At 37.0% G+C, this 14,102-nt stretch overlaps 1 protein-coding gene across 6 annotated transcripts in view; it reads left to right on the top strand.

Annotated features, from left to right (window-relative positions):
- Positions 1 to 9,755, top strand: part of alpk3a (alpha-kinase 3a) — a 33,290-nt gene extending 23,535 nt beyond the window's left edge. For all 6 annotated transcript variants that reach the window (XM_073930344.1, XM_021467818.2, XM_005159304.5 and 3 more), the window contains 8 exons: positions 450 to 597; positions 1,788 to 1,915; positions 2,037 to 2,072; positions 3,152 to 3,426; positions 5,842 to 5,930; positions 7,217 to 7,434; positions 7,774 to 7,822; positions 7,902 to 9,755. In XM_073930344.1, coding sequence (XP_073786445.1) covers positions 450 to 597; positions 1,788 to 1,915; positions 2,037 to 2,072; positions 3,152 to 3,426; positions 5,842 to 5,930; positions 7,217 to 7,434; positions 7,774 to 7,822; positions 7,902 to 8,244 — 1,286 coding nt within the window. In that variant the 3' untranslated portion in view covers positions 8,245 to 9,755. The remainder of the gene's footprint in view (positions 1 to 449; positions 598 to 1,787; positions 1,916 to 2,036; positions 2,073 to 3,151; positions 3,427 to 5,841; positions 5,931 to 7,216; positions 7,435 to 7,773; positions 7,823 to 7,901) is intronic.
- Positions 9,756 to 14,102: the final 4,347 nt, after the last annotated feature.

A 14,102-nucleotide genomic window follows, 5' to 3' on the forward strand; every position in this document is an offset into this window, starting at 1 on the left:
AAGGACTGGATATCTATACAAATTTTTGCACAGCATAAATATTCAGATATTGCAGGAAATATTTAGCTACCCTTTAATGTTCTCATATTTATATAAAAAAATTTGAAGTTCTAAAGAAGCTGTTTCCTTGAGAAACATGTGATAGTGTCATTACAAACTAAATTGGAAATAACGTTATTTTAATATAGTCAGTCATGAACTGAGGTGATACAAGCAAATATGCAAGATTGAAAGTCTTTTTTCAATATCCTTAACTAATTGTGATTAATTTTAGGTACCATCATTCTGGTTACTTTCTAAGCGAGCAGTCTAATTTTACATTCTTCACACATCTTTTTGAAATCAAGAGATAGGGGTTTGTTTGATAAAGGAGATGAGTAAACTCTAGAGAGTACATATCTTAACCTTGTTGCCTCTGACAAGTCACCCCTGATCTTTTTTCCATTCAGCTCCTCAGGTTATCCGTAAGATTAGGGGAGAGCCCTTCTCAGATGCCTCAGGCCACTTGAAGCTGTGGTGCCAGTTTTTTAACATTCTTAGTGACTCCACTATCAAGTGGTACAGAGATGAAGAGGAAATTGTGGAGCTGGAAAGACGGTAAATTCCTCTGTTGTTATCCAACACTGTCTAAATGTTTAATTCTGTCAATTTACAATCCTAAAATGAAGAGAAAAGTAAAATGGAGGTTAAATGTTTATGGGTTAATCGACAGATTAGCTAGAGCTGGGAAAATCCTAATGTATTAACTCTACTTATAGGGTGAACATAAGTGTATCTATATATCTGATATCTAAAATTATATTTGATTATGATTTATATGATCTGACATTGTGCATTATCTGTCCTTCCGTGAGAGGCGATGAATGCTGTAAATGTAAAAGTTATTAATAATATCGTCGACTGCTTCGTTGAGACTTGTCATTCACTTATTTGTATTCGACCATGAACCCCACAGCTGTGACTGGCGAGGCTTTAGTTAAACAGAGAGTACGTAACCCAACACTGCTCAATTGCACCATCAGGGGATATTAAAATCTAAATTTGTTTCACACAGTGCTGTATCAGCACAATGACGCCGTACTCACACGCATATGCCCTCAAATGTGTCGTCTGTGTGAGTGTTTGTAACACACTGCCCTCATGTGGCTGCAAGGAATTATAAGGTAGAAAGCAATGTTGTAAATGAATAGATGCTTTAAAATTAAATACATAAAGGTGTATAGGATTTTTATTGGATTGTTTTTGTTATATTATACTATTTATTGTTTAAGGTTATACAGGGTATATGCTACGAATAGGGTTATATGCTACGAAATTTCGTTCTGTGTATACGTACATGTGAATGACAATAAAGTAAAATATTATAACACATAAAAATGACAATAACATTGTACATTTAGTTAGCCTAAATTAAATGTAGATAGCTTGGGACCAAATGCTGTTTCCCCACAAATTTAATTAAAATGGCTACTTTAGGTTACACTTTATTTTAGGTATACTTGTTACAGTGTCTTAATTCATTTAACTACTGAGTAATATAAATTAATTGCATGTACTTACTATATTGTTAGGGTTAGAATGCAATTAGGTCTTGGGTTATCTGCATGTAACTACGCACAATTATAAACATATGTACAAGGACACTTCAACATAAAGTGTAACTTGAATTTATTTATTGGATACGGCCCAAAATCACAAAAATAAAAACTCAAAACATGATGACTGTTTTTTTTTTTTTAATTGTATTGTACATCAAAGTACATCTGTTTTTTTTCTCTCTCTTTCAGTGCCGGAGACGAGGGGCCAGTAGCACTGGCCATAGTCCAGGCTTCCAGCAGAGACTGTGGAGTGTATGGCTGCTCAATCAAAAATGAATATGGGACTGACATCACTGATTACTTACTCAGCGCTGACAGTAATTTATAAATCTCTGGTTCATCAATAAGAATTGCTAAAAATTTATAAAAATGCTTAATACAATGTTTAATTTAAGTGGTTTTAATATGTTCATCTTCCCTCTGTTTTCTTTCGGGTAGTACTGGCAGAATTTTTCTTGAGGGAGGATTTAGAAGGTAAGACTTCTGAAGCAAATCAAATGTTTTTATTGTTATGGATTATACACACCAGTCACTTTATTATTATATTATATTATTATATTATTATACACTTAACTAGTACTAGGTTGGACCCCCATTTATTCAGAACTCCTTTAACTCTTTATAGTACTGGTTTATGGGAAATATTCTTAAGGAAATCTGCTCCTTATTTACATGGTAGCATGTAGCATAGTCCATGATGTGAATCTCCCATTAAAACACATCCCAGAGGTGCTCTGGACTGAGATATTGTAACAGCAAAGTTTTGTTTAATGAACTCACTGCCATATATTATTCTGCTAGACTGTAAAAAGAAATTAGTTGACTTCTTTTCCTCCTAGAAACTCATTGCCTTCTAATTATTAAGTATATAAACTGTGTGCATCATTATAAAAGTTAAGTTGACTTAAGTTGTCAATAGGTTTACTGACTTTTTTTAAGCAAATCACTTTGTTGCATTTAAGGTGTCAGGTTTACTCACTTTTTTAAAGTTAAGTAGCTAATCGCTTTTTTTCAGAGGCCATTAAAAGATGAATTCATAGTGGTCAAGTTTTGACAAAGTTAGCAGCAGAAACAGTATAGCAATGCTCAGTTGGTCCTAAAGAGTCCAAAGAGTGCCAAAAATATCATTCATCTCCTCACACCACAACCATCAGTCTAAATTGTTAATACAAGAGAGTATGGATGAATGCTTTCATGTTGTTTACACTAAATGCTATGATTAGGCTTAAGTTACTAAATATAAAAAAACTAAAAATATTTTTAGGGTAATTTTTAATGGAAATCTAATCATTTACTTCCATGTGTAATGGCAGTCCTTCTCTGATTAAGTAGGTATGACGGTGTGGGTGAAATATGCTTAGCCACTCCCCTCAAACAATTAGCTTGCTGTGAGTGAAATGTGAAAGAAAAAAAAAACTGCCCCATACTCAATATTCAGTTTGAAAATGGCTCATCATTGCTTGAAATTGCTAAAATGAAACTTTAAGTTTACACAGACTTTCAAACATAGTGTTGTTAACCTACACTGAGTTTCTATATTTCTGTCTTCTCAGTTGGAGAAGAGATTGAGATGACACCAATGATGTTCACCAAAGGCCTGGCAGACTCGGGTTACTGGGGAGAAAAATTCTTTGGTCGTATCATGACAGAAGAGGTACAGATCGGAGAAGGATGTCTACACAAGACCTGCAGGGCAAAGGTCATCTACGGTTTGGACCCCATCTTTGAGTCGGGCAGCACATGCATCACTAAAGTCAGAAATCCCATCGCATACGGAGCCAAAGAGGAGAGCAACCTGACTGAGAGAAGTCTAGAGATCACCAAACAGGTTAGACTCAACTCAGTTTACATTATATGCAAACAAATCAATTGATAACAGATATTTGAGGAGATAGTATGAGATATTTCACAGCAATGTCTTAAGGAAAGTTGGAATTTATACTGTCAAGCTCCAAAAAGGACCATAAAAAGTATCATACAGTGCATCCGGAAAGTATTCATAGCGCTTCACCTTTTCCACATTTTTGTATGTTACAGCCTTATTCTAAAACAGTTTCAATTCATTTATTTCCTCAAAATTCTACACACAATACACCATAATGACCATGTGAAAAAGATTTTAATTGTTGCAAATTTATTAAAAATAAAAAACCTGAAGTTCTAAGAACCATGAAGTTCACCTGTGGTAAATTCAGTTGATTGGACATGATTTGAAAAGGCATACACCTGTCTATATAAAGTCCCAGGGTTGACGGTGCATGTCAAAGCACAAACCAAACATGAAGACAAAGGAATTGTCTGTAGACCTCAGAGACAGGATTATCTCGAGGCACAAGACTGGGGAAGGTTACAGAAAAATTTCTGCTGCTCTGAAAGTTCCAATGAGCACAGTGGCCTCCATCATCCGTAAGTAAAAGATATTCGGAACCACCAGGACTCTTCCTAGAGCCGGCCATCTAAGCTGAGTGATCGGGGGAGAAGGGCCTTAGTCACGGAGGTGATCAATAACCCGATGGTCACTCTCTCTCAGCTTCAGCATTCTTCTGTGGAGAGAGGAGAAACTTACAGAAGGACAACCATCTGAGCAGCAGTACACCAATCAGGCCTGTATGGTAGAGTGGCCAGACGAAAGCCACTCCCCACCTGGAAATTGCCAAAAGGCATCTGAAGGACTCTCAGATCATAAGAAACAAAATTCTCTGGTCTGATGAGGCTAAAATTGAACTCTTTGGAGTGAATGCCAGAAGTTTCGTTTGGAGAAAACCAGGCACCGCTCATCACCAGGCCTACAGTGAAGCATGGTGGTGGCAGCATCATGCTGTGGGGATGTTTTTCACCTGCTTTAGAGTGCTCTTGACCTCAGACTGGGAGACTCTTCCAGCAGGGCAATGACCCAAAGCACATCGCCAACATATTTACAGCCATATCACTCTACAGCAAAAGACTGGTTATTTACTGAAGCTATGCAGGGCTGAGCCTGGTCAGTACCTGGATGGGAGACCACATGTGAAAACTAGGTTGCTGTTGGAAGTGGTGTTAGAGGGGCCAGCAGGGCCCTGAAGTCAATGGGCGCTATCTTTCGGATGAGACGTTAAACCGAGGTCCTGACTCTCTGTGGTCATTAAAAATCCCATGGCACTTCTCGTAAAAGAGTAGGGGTGTAACCCCGTTGTCCTGGCCAAAGTCCCTCAATCGGCCCTTGCGATCATGGCCTTCCAATCATCCCCATTCATCGAATTGGCTCTATCACGGTCTCTCATCTCCACCAATAGCTGGTGTGTGGTGAGCGCACTGGCGCCGTTGTCCTGTGGCTGCCATCGCAACATCCAAGTGGATGCTGCACACTAGTGGTGATGTGGAGAGACCCCCCTCATAATTGTGAAGTGCTTTGGGTGTATGGCCATACACAATAAATGCACTATATAAGTACACATTACATTACATATCAATGGAGGGGCTTCACAACAACTCGGTGAATGTCCTTGAGAGGCCTAGCCAGAGCCCAGACCTAAATCCTATTAAACTTCTCTGGAGAGATCTAAAAATACCCCCATCCCATCCAACTAGATGGAGCTTAAGAGGTACTGCAAAGAGGAATGAGCAAAAAATTGACAGGTGTGCCAAGCTTGTGGCATCATATTCAAAAAGACTTGGGGCTGTGACTGCTGCCAAAGGTGCATCAACAAAGTATTGAGCAAAGGCTGTGATGTGATTTTTAAGGTTTTTTATTTTTTATAAATTTGCAACCTTTTCAAAAAATCTTTCTTCACATTGTCATTATGGGGTATTCTGTGTAGAAGTTTGAGGAAAAAAAAGAATTTAACCCATTTTGGAATAAGGCTGTAAAAAAAAATGTGGAAAAAGTGAAGTGCTACGAATACTTTCCGGATGCACTATTATTATGTCAAGGTTTTGTATTATTTTCAAACTAAAACACAAAGTTACAGATTGTAATGTTATATGAACATAATAAGGTTTGAATAAAAACATGAATAATATTTACCCATTGTTTAGTTTAATGATGTTGTTTCAAGCTACGTTTGTGTCAAGTACAGACAACTCCTGATAGCTTGTTATGTTAAATATTTAATTATTTTAATTTTCTTTCTTAAACCAATGGTAGGGTTTCACTATATCTAAATGAATGTTTGATTGAAACAACCCAGCATTTTTAGACTATGGAATTATACATGGAAAAAAATCGTCCTGGGAACATTTTTACTTGCCTTTTTCTTTTTTCCAGAATTGTAAAATCCAGAATACCATTCGGGAGTACTGCAAAATATTTGCAGCTGAGGCAAGAGTGATCGAGAACTTTGGATTCTCACTGGAGTAAGTCACAGAATATAACATCTTATCAGAATATGAAATAATCCCAGCAGGCACAGGGTGTCAACATGAAGCCAGATTGACTTTTTGTTTGGAAATGAAAATCGTGTTGACATCAGAACTCAATGTCAGGCTGAATTTTGTTTCTTTCCAACACAACCTAAAAACAACCAAATATCAACGTCTAATAATGTTACAGCTTGATGTTGTGTGGATGTTCCTACTATGACATCTATCAGACACTGGATTTTGGTTGCCATACCTGAAGAATAAATGTCAGTATTTGACGTCAATTTGACTTTGGTTTTGATGTTGGCTTGACGTTAGATTTTGGTCTCCAACACAACCTAAAATCAACCAAATATCAACATCATTTGATTTCGTTTTTAGATGTCAGAATAATATTGTCCTTTGATGCTGGCAACCTAAATCTAACCTAATATTAAAGTCTTATGATGTTTTGTGTATGCTGGGTTGTCTCTAATATAGGTTTTTATTCATAAACAAGCTTATTCATTCATTTTCTTTTTGGCTTAGTCCATTTATTAATCCGCCGTTGCCACAGCGGAATGAACCGGCAACTTATTCAGCATATGTTTTACGCAGTGGATGCCCTTCCACCTGCAACCCATCTCTGGGAAACATTCATACACACTCATACACTACGGACAATTTAGCCTACCCAATTCACCTGTACTGCATGTCTTTGGACTGTGGGGAAAACTGGACCACCCGGGGAAAACCATGCAAACTCCACACAAAAATGCCAACTGACCCAGCAGAGGCTCAAAATAGCGACCTTCTTGCTGTATGGGGACAGCACTTACTACTGCGCCACCACGTCACCCATAAACAAACTATGTTATCATTTACTTACCCTCCATTGACTCTGTTTTTCCTTTTTTAAGGATATTCTGAACTTCCATAGTATTTTTCCCTACTATGGATTTCAGTGGTCACCAAATTAATATATATATGGAGCTTGAGAGGTACTGCAAAGAGGAATGAGCAAAAAATTATATATATATATATATATATATATATATATATATATATATATATTTTTTTTTTTTTTTTTTTTTTGGCATTCAACAAAAAATGACATTCATAAAGGATTTGAACTAGTAAATTTAATTTTTTTTTGTAACCACTAGTTTGGCTAGTGAAACGTCCTTTCATCATGCTGAGGAATGTTTATTTGTAATGCATATAGCTGTGAATAATAGACTAATAAATGTCTAGGAATAACGTGGTCTAAAGGTCTTCTTTACTCCTCTGAATAAACTTAGGGTGATTCCCCTTCATTTGATGTACCGGCCCGCCAATACAATTCCATATGCATCAGTAGAGAGTGACCTGAAGGGTGTGTATGTGAAATACAGTCTGATGGACAACGCCGGAAGACTGATTGCCAAAACAGCCTCTGAGGTGGAGCAGAAGTGTTGCACTTTCCAACACTGGATTCATCAGTGGACCAATGGAAACCTGCTGGTTACCCGGTTAGAAGGTAAAGAAATTATTTGCTCAACTAGCATTTAGTTGCTTTCTTTATTGCATATTTCTTTCTTTTTTTTTTTCTTTGTTTATTAATATATTTTGAGTTGCCATTATATATATATATATATATATATATATATATATATATATATATATATATATATATATATATATATATATATATATRTGTATATTATTGTTTATTTATAGTTCTTATTTATTATTATAATTTCATAGCTGTCTTATTTTATTTGTTGTCTATTATTTCATTTTATAATTCTATTATCATTTTAGTTATTTATATATTACAACATTCCCAAAGTTAAGTATAATACGGCTTGTGTTTCAGGTGTCGATACAAAGATTACAAGCATTGAAATCGCCACTAAGTCTAAAGGGTTTGTATATTTAACTACACAAAATTGCTCATTTTTATTGTATTTCCTTGGAAAACTAACATTGCCATCCATGCTGCAGGTATCAAGGCCTCACTGATAAAGGATCTCCCAAAATCATCGATCAGTTCATTGCTCAACATCAGTGCAACTACTACTGTGGACTGCTGGGCCTTAGACCCTTAAAGCCGATAGATTCTCTCCAGCAGCCTAAAATCAAAACCTCCAGGAGCCCTCTACTGGCCCGAAGAGGAGTTACAGGCTCATCCAGCCCTCAGCTGCAGAAGAAAGGAACCAGCCCACAATCCACCAGAAAAGGCACGTCAAGCCCCAAAGTGGCTAAAAAGACTGGTGAAACTGGGGAGAACAATTCTACTAGCAAGCATAAAACAGTAGAGGTCCCAAAAACTGTCAGGATGAGGTAGAGAGAAACAAAATGCAAAACAAGGACATACTTTTGTTGATGTGTTAACCAAACTTTAGTTTGGAGTCTGTATAATTATCGAGAGCTACTGTAAATGGACTGTAAATGGATTCTGTCCATTGTCTTTGCACAAAATGAGACAACAAACGCAGAATTATTATAGAAATGAGTCACAAGAAATGTACAAAAGCTGTCACTGGACAGGTGCCTTCTCAAAAGGCACACTTTTGTTCTTATTAGGAGGTATTAATTAATATATACACTAATTTGTACTTCTAGGTAACCAATATGGACCCTTTAGGTACAACAGTGTAGCGTTTGAAAGTGAAGGCTTTTGTGCTTCTGTGAGTGTGTAAACAGCAGTGTTGGGGCAAGTTACTTTTAAAGTGGATATATGGAAATATTGTGTTAAATAAAGTAACTAAATGTTATACTTTGTTACTTTTAAGGAAAGTTATGTTACTTTTATCATCTGGGTTAGACTTGCCTGTTTGTAATAATATAAAAAACTCATAAGTGTAGGTGAAATAAAGGTGAATAAACCTCAGGCTGATGAAAATGTAAATTTTACAGTGTAAGCACAGCTCAGACAAGCCTTTCAGTTGTGCTGTCTTTGTGCAGAGTCGCTATTCAGTTTGCTTTTCATAGCTTCTAATTGATTTAAGGGATACTGAATCTGTTTTTGTACCAGTGAGACAAATAAACAATTTCACATTTAAGCTAGAACAAGCTGCGGTAAGCATCAAGTTTACACATCGCACACAACACATCTCTTGATTTCTGTCAACTTGGTAAGAGCAGTCAGTCATGAAATGAGAAACAAAGTATTTGGGATTACTTTTTTGAAAAAAAATACTTTCTTGAAAATGAGAAAGTAATGCTTTACTAGTTACTTGAAAAAGTATTTGATTATGTAACTCATGTTACTTGTAATGTGTAAGCCCCAACACTGGTAAAGAAGTGAATGACTAGAGGTGTTCAGACTAATTTATTATTAATGTGAACTGCTTTGCAGCTTTAAGTCAATTAATATCTTCTAAGAACACTTTTCTTTAGATAAGAACTGAATACATGCTACATCCCCTTTTAAGACTATAACTGGAGATAAATATAAAGCAGGACTCCCTGTCGAACAATGTTCTCAGATAGACTCTGAAACTTTGTTAGGGCTTATTCAAATGTTCCTCTGTCAAGTGTCTGTGGTGGAGGAACCATAAGAGAGAGAGACTCTTTTAAGGATTTGTCAAACATCTGTGATGTGATGTATCTGTTGCAGCTGTGTAGAAATGCAGCCTTTTTTGTAGCTTCACTGAGATGCTTTTTATAGTAGATTGTTCTGCTTTTAAGGGTACGGCCATAAATCTGCATCACCAGCACTCCAATCTTGGTTGTATAAGAGCAAACTTTGAGCGTCATAATGACTGTGTCTTCGTTTTTATCTTACATGTGTCATCCAGAAGAGAGAAATTCATGAGCCTTATTATCGCAGTAAAGATATTCACTGCTGGCCTTTCAGACTGTTTATGCGTCATCACTCTCTAGAACCCTTCAGTTTCACATCAGTGCATTACATGTATTTTAAATAATAATAAAAAAGTAAAAAACAAAGTTTGCTGTACCATTTTTGCCATTGCAGCCTTTGTGGCAATAACGGAATTCATAAATAAAAAATATGTCTCAAATACACACACACAACTGGTAATGCTCTCAGTGTGTATAGATGTTTCTATTCATTCATTCATTCATTCATTCAATCATTCATTCATTCATTCATTTTCTATTTGGCTTAGTCCCTTAATTAATAAGAGGTTGCCACGGCAGAATGAATCGCCAACTAATCCAGCATATGTTTTATGCAGTGGATGCCCTTCCAGCTGCAACCAATCACTGGGAAACATCTATACATACTCATTCACACACATACACTACAGACAATTTCTTTGGACGTAGGGGAAACCGGAGCACCCAGAGGAAACCCACGCGAAAATGGGAAGAATATGCAAACTTCACAAGGCTCGAACCAGCGACCTTCTTGCTGTGAGGCGATAGTGCTACCCACTGCACCACCGTGACACCCATCAGATGTTTCTAAAATAGTTAAAATAATTGTCAAAAAAAACTATTTAGTAGCTACTATTTAACTATAGCCCCTTTCACACAGTGATAGCGGTACATATTCTGAAAATTCCAGACTTTACTGGTAAAAAAAAAAAAACACTGTTCACACAGAATTGTTCCAGGAAAGATCATTCACACATCCATGAAGCATCTGATGCAGAGCTTAAAGGTAAACAAATGGCGGTTTATCATAAGAATGTTATCGATATTGTTTTACACAGTTGGCATTAAGAAGGAACATTGAAACGTTAACTGACTGAAAAATATTCAAAGGTTTTGTTTTCATTAACAGCTAGGATGTGAATGCGTCTGAATGTTCTGATTGGCTGGAGTAGACGTCTTACGTCAGCGCATTTCAAACGTCAATGTGCTCTTTTAGTCAATTTTCCTTCTGAATTCACACAGAGCAGAATTCCAGCAAAAAATTTTTTTACAACTTCTCTTTCCAGAAAATTGCCTTAATGAATTTACCGGTATTTCAAAAAGGGCCTGTTCACACATGATACCTTTCCGGAAAATAATTTTCCAGGAAGGTTTTTATGTGTGAAAGAGCCTTATGTGTACATACTGTATACCAAAACCTACTAAGTAATGTATTTCAGATTCGCAAAAACGTACACAGCGTCCTTTAGTGGATTTGTCAACAAAACGAGTTACGAAGCTTACACGGGGCAATATATTTTATATTCCACAAAAATGTAGGCTGAGGGGTGTATATTTAATGAGACTGGGTTAAAATGTTTCATAGTTGAGTTGTTTGTCAATTCAATACTGCTGTTCAGCTGGTCAGTAAGGATAGTTTAGGGTTCCTAACACAACATAGTAAACAGATCTCAGTTGAGAGGAAGAACCAAGACAACAGCAGGTCAACCTGATGTATCATTAAAGTCAAAACACATGAATGAATGAATGAATGAATGAATGAATGAATGAATGAATGAATGAATGAATGAATTACGAACGAACAAACACGAATGTAGAAGTACCAATGGATTAATAAAAGCAACTGATTAAACAAAATGAGGAGCAGAATGGTTTGACTTATTAAAAGTGCAGTAATTTCAGAGCTGTTGGTGTCAAGCATCCTGCCCATTTCTTTCCCTCATTGGACATTATTTATTTTTTGTAATGTATTTGTAACAGTCACCCAAGTTCCAGCCTGTGCAGATTGCTGGTATATACACTGATCGCTAAAAAAACTACAAATCAGTTGTTACATGGACTACAGATCCTGTCATGCATCACACACACACACACACCTGTTATGGATCTCATTTGATTACACTCACACAGCTGGGAGCTGTTTTAAGACGGATTAGTTGGACTATTTATACAGCACACAAACTTCTGTCTTTTTGTACAGTATTGTGAACATTATGACGTTTTTTCCTTGCCTTGTCTGGTCGTGTTTTTGACCGTCACCTTGTTTGTTTGTTTACGTTGCCTGCTGCCTGCCTGTACTGACTATGACCTGTATATTTGACTAGGACTCTGGATTTGCCTACATAGATCTATTTGCTCCAGATTGTGACCGTTGATTGCCTGACCATCTCTGTATAATAAACCCTGCATTTGGATCCTCACTCCTTGTTGTCAGTGTCAACTTCAGATTACAGAGTTAATCATAGGTTACAAGTTTGTACATTACTTAAAATATCACATCACTTAATCTAGCTGCATGTGTCAGTGATCTAGGCTTTGTCCATTTCTACAATTTTTTGTGTGTGAGATGGAGTGAAATGTTTTTGTGCTTTTAGTTTGATTTGCGGGATGGTTTGTAATAATCATACAAAAAATGAAAATGTATATTTATTCTAATAAATAATCTACTGAGCTTTTGTTGGTCTTGTTTTTAAAGCTAAATTGCTTAATTATCTTGTGACATTTGGCAAAATTAGCTTCAGGGAAATAACTTTTTTTAACTATTAACCAAATTGTGAATTACAGAGTGAACATTGTGATTATGAATTGGAAAAATTATGTAGAAAGCCTGACCAAATATGTAGCAAAAATATACCATTACTATTTCCACTATGTAAAAGAGTCTGAGAGGTCATGACAGAAGTTATTGGAGTGCCTGTTTTAATCATATTATAATTTTGCACACAAACAGCTGGCCTGAATCCTCCTTGTGATTAACTAATGTAAGAATCAGTATGGCTCTCCAAACACTTGCATATGCCCAGAGGCGTAAACAAAAGTCTTGCTTGAAAAACATTAACAGTTAGCGTCTCAATGAGTTTTATGGTTCATTTAATTAGCCTGCCCACGTCTGAAGAGCAAAAACATCTGTATATACGCATTGATGACTTCAATCAAACCTTGCGCTTATTTCAAGGTCTGTGAACCACTGAAGACAAACAACCAGACTGTAACTGAACATTTAACTGTGTGTTTCCTGTCATTGAGGAAAATGACGAGAAATGGTGCCTAAAAGAAAGATGAAACATGAACTGCACCCTCTCCAGCCAAGCATGTGACTTAGGCCCCGTTTACGTTTTAATTTTAAATAAGCGTTATAGAATGAAAATGTTCCGCGTCCACATTAGCGTTTCACTCAGCGTTTCTGAACAACTCTACGTCTACACCACACCCCTGAAAATGCACACACACACACACTCTGGCATATGCTGCAGCATATCTACCCAGATGAAAGCTTTGCTCGTCAAACTGCTCATCAAGAATCCACCGCTGGATCCAATCTCACTATATTTGTGTCACATCCCCGGTTCGTTCTAGCTCACCCAATCATCGTTCTTCTTCACAAATCATCCAATCCCATGAACTCTGACCAGAAAAAGATCTACTAGAACAGTGGTTCCCAACCTTTTTTTGCCTGAGGCCCCCATTTCCCCAAAAAAATCTAATGATATTACCGTTTAGAAAAATTTTCAGTAGGCTTGGGTGGTATCCAAATTTTTATACCGTCAAACTTCCTCCCTATTTTACCTCGGTATCCGGTATTACTGTGCATAATAAAAAAAATTATGTTGAAAGGCTCAAACAGGGTCACCAGACTGTTGGCTTGTGCCTAAATGATTTAGAAAACTGAATACCGTATATGTGACCTTAGGTTTGCGGTCACCTGTTTGTCTTGTTCGTATTAGAGATCTTCGCAGGACGCTCTCTTTCACACACACACACAAACACACAGAGAGAGAGAGAGAGAGACAGAACCAAGCTACGCACAGTACCACGCTCTCTCTCTTTCTTATTCACACACACACACATAGAGAGAGAGAGCACCAAGCAACACACAATATGATGCTCGCTCTCATTCACACATACACACGGATGTGCGCACGTGCTCGCTCGCTCGGAAGTGATATTGTTAGACCGCGTGCCCGCCCCCTTTCAAATTACACCAGAGTTACCGACCGCACTTTATTTAAAAATTTCGTATTTACCACGTATTTACCTCATTCGTATTTACCACGATTCCTTTCTCGTTCTGTCGAAACCGGAAATACTGCCAAACTGCAGATCACTTAGTGGACAACTCGCCACCACACCTCTCTCTCTCTGTACTCCACACTGTCTCTAGATGACAATCGCACATATGCATTTGAAGGCATTAAATAAATAATATTTATTATTTAATACTTTTTCTCCTATTTAAGTGCATTGTTTTTTATGACGGTATAACTGTATTGAAACTGACACCGTTGCAATTTTTTTAGATCCCGCAGTATACCATATTACCGTATTACTGCCCAAGCCTAGTTTGCAGTAATGATGACA

This window comes from Danio rerio, chromosome 18 (genome assembly GCF_049306965.1).
Source record: "Danio rerio strain Tuebingen ecotype United States chromosome 18, GRCz12tu, whole genome shotgun sequence".
Taxonomy (NCBI): domain Eukaryota; kingdom Metazoa; phylum Chordata; class Actinopteri; order Cypriniformes; family Danionidae; genus Danio; species Danio rerio.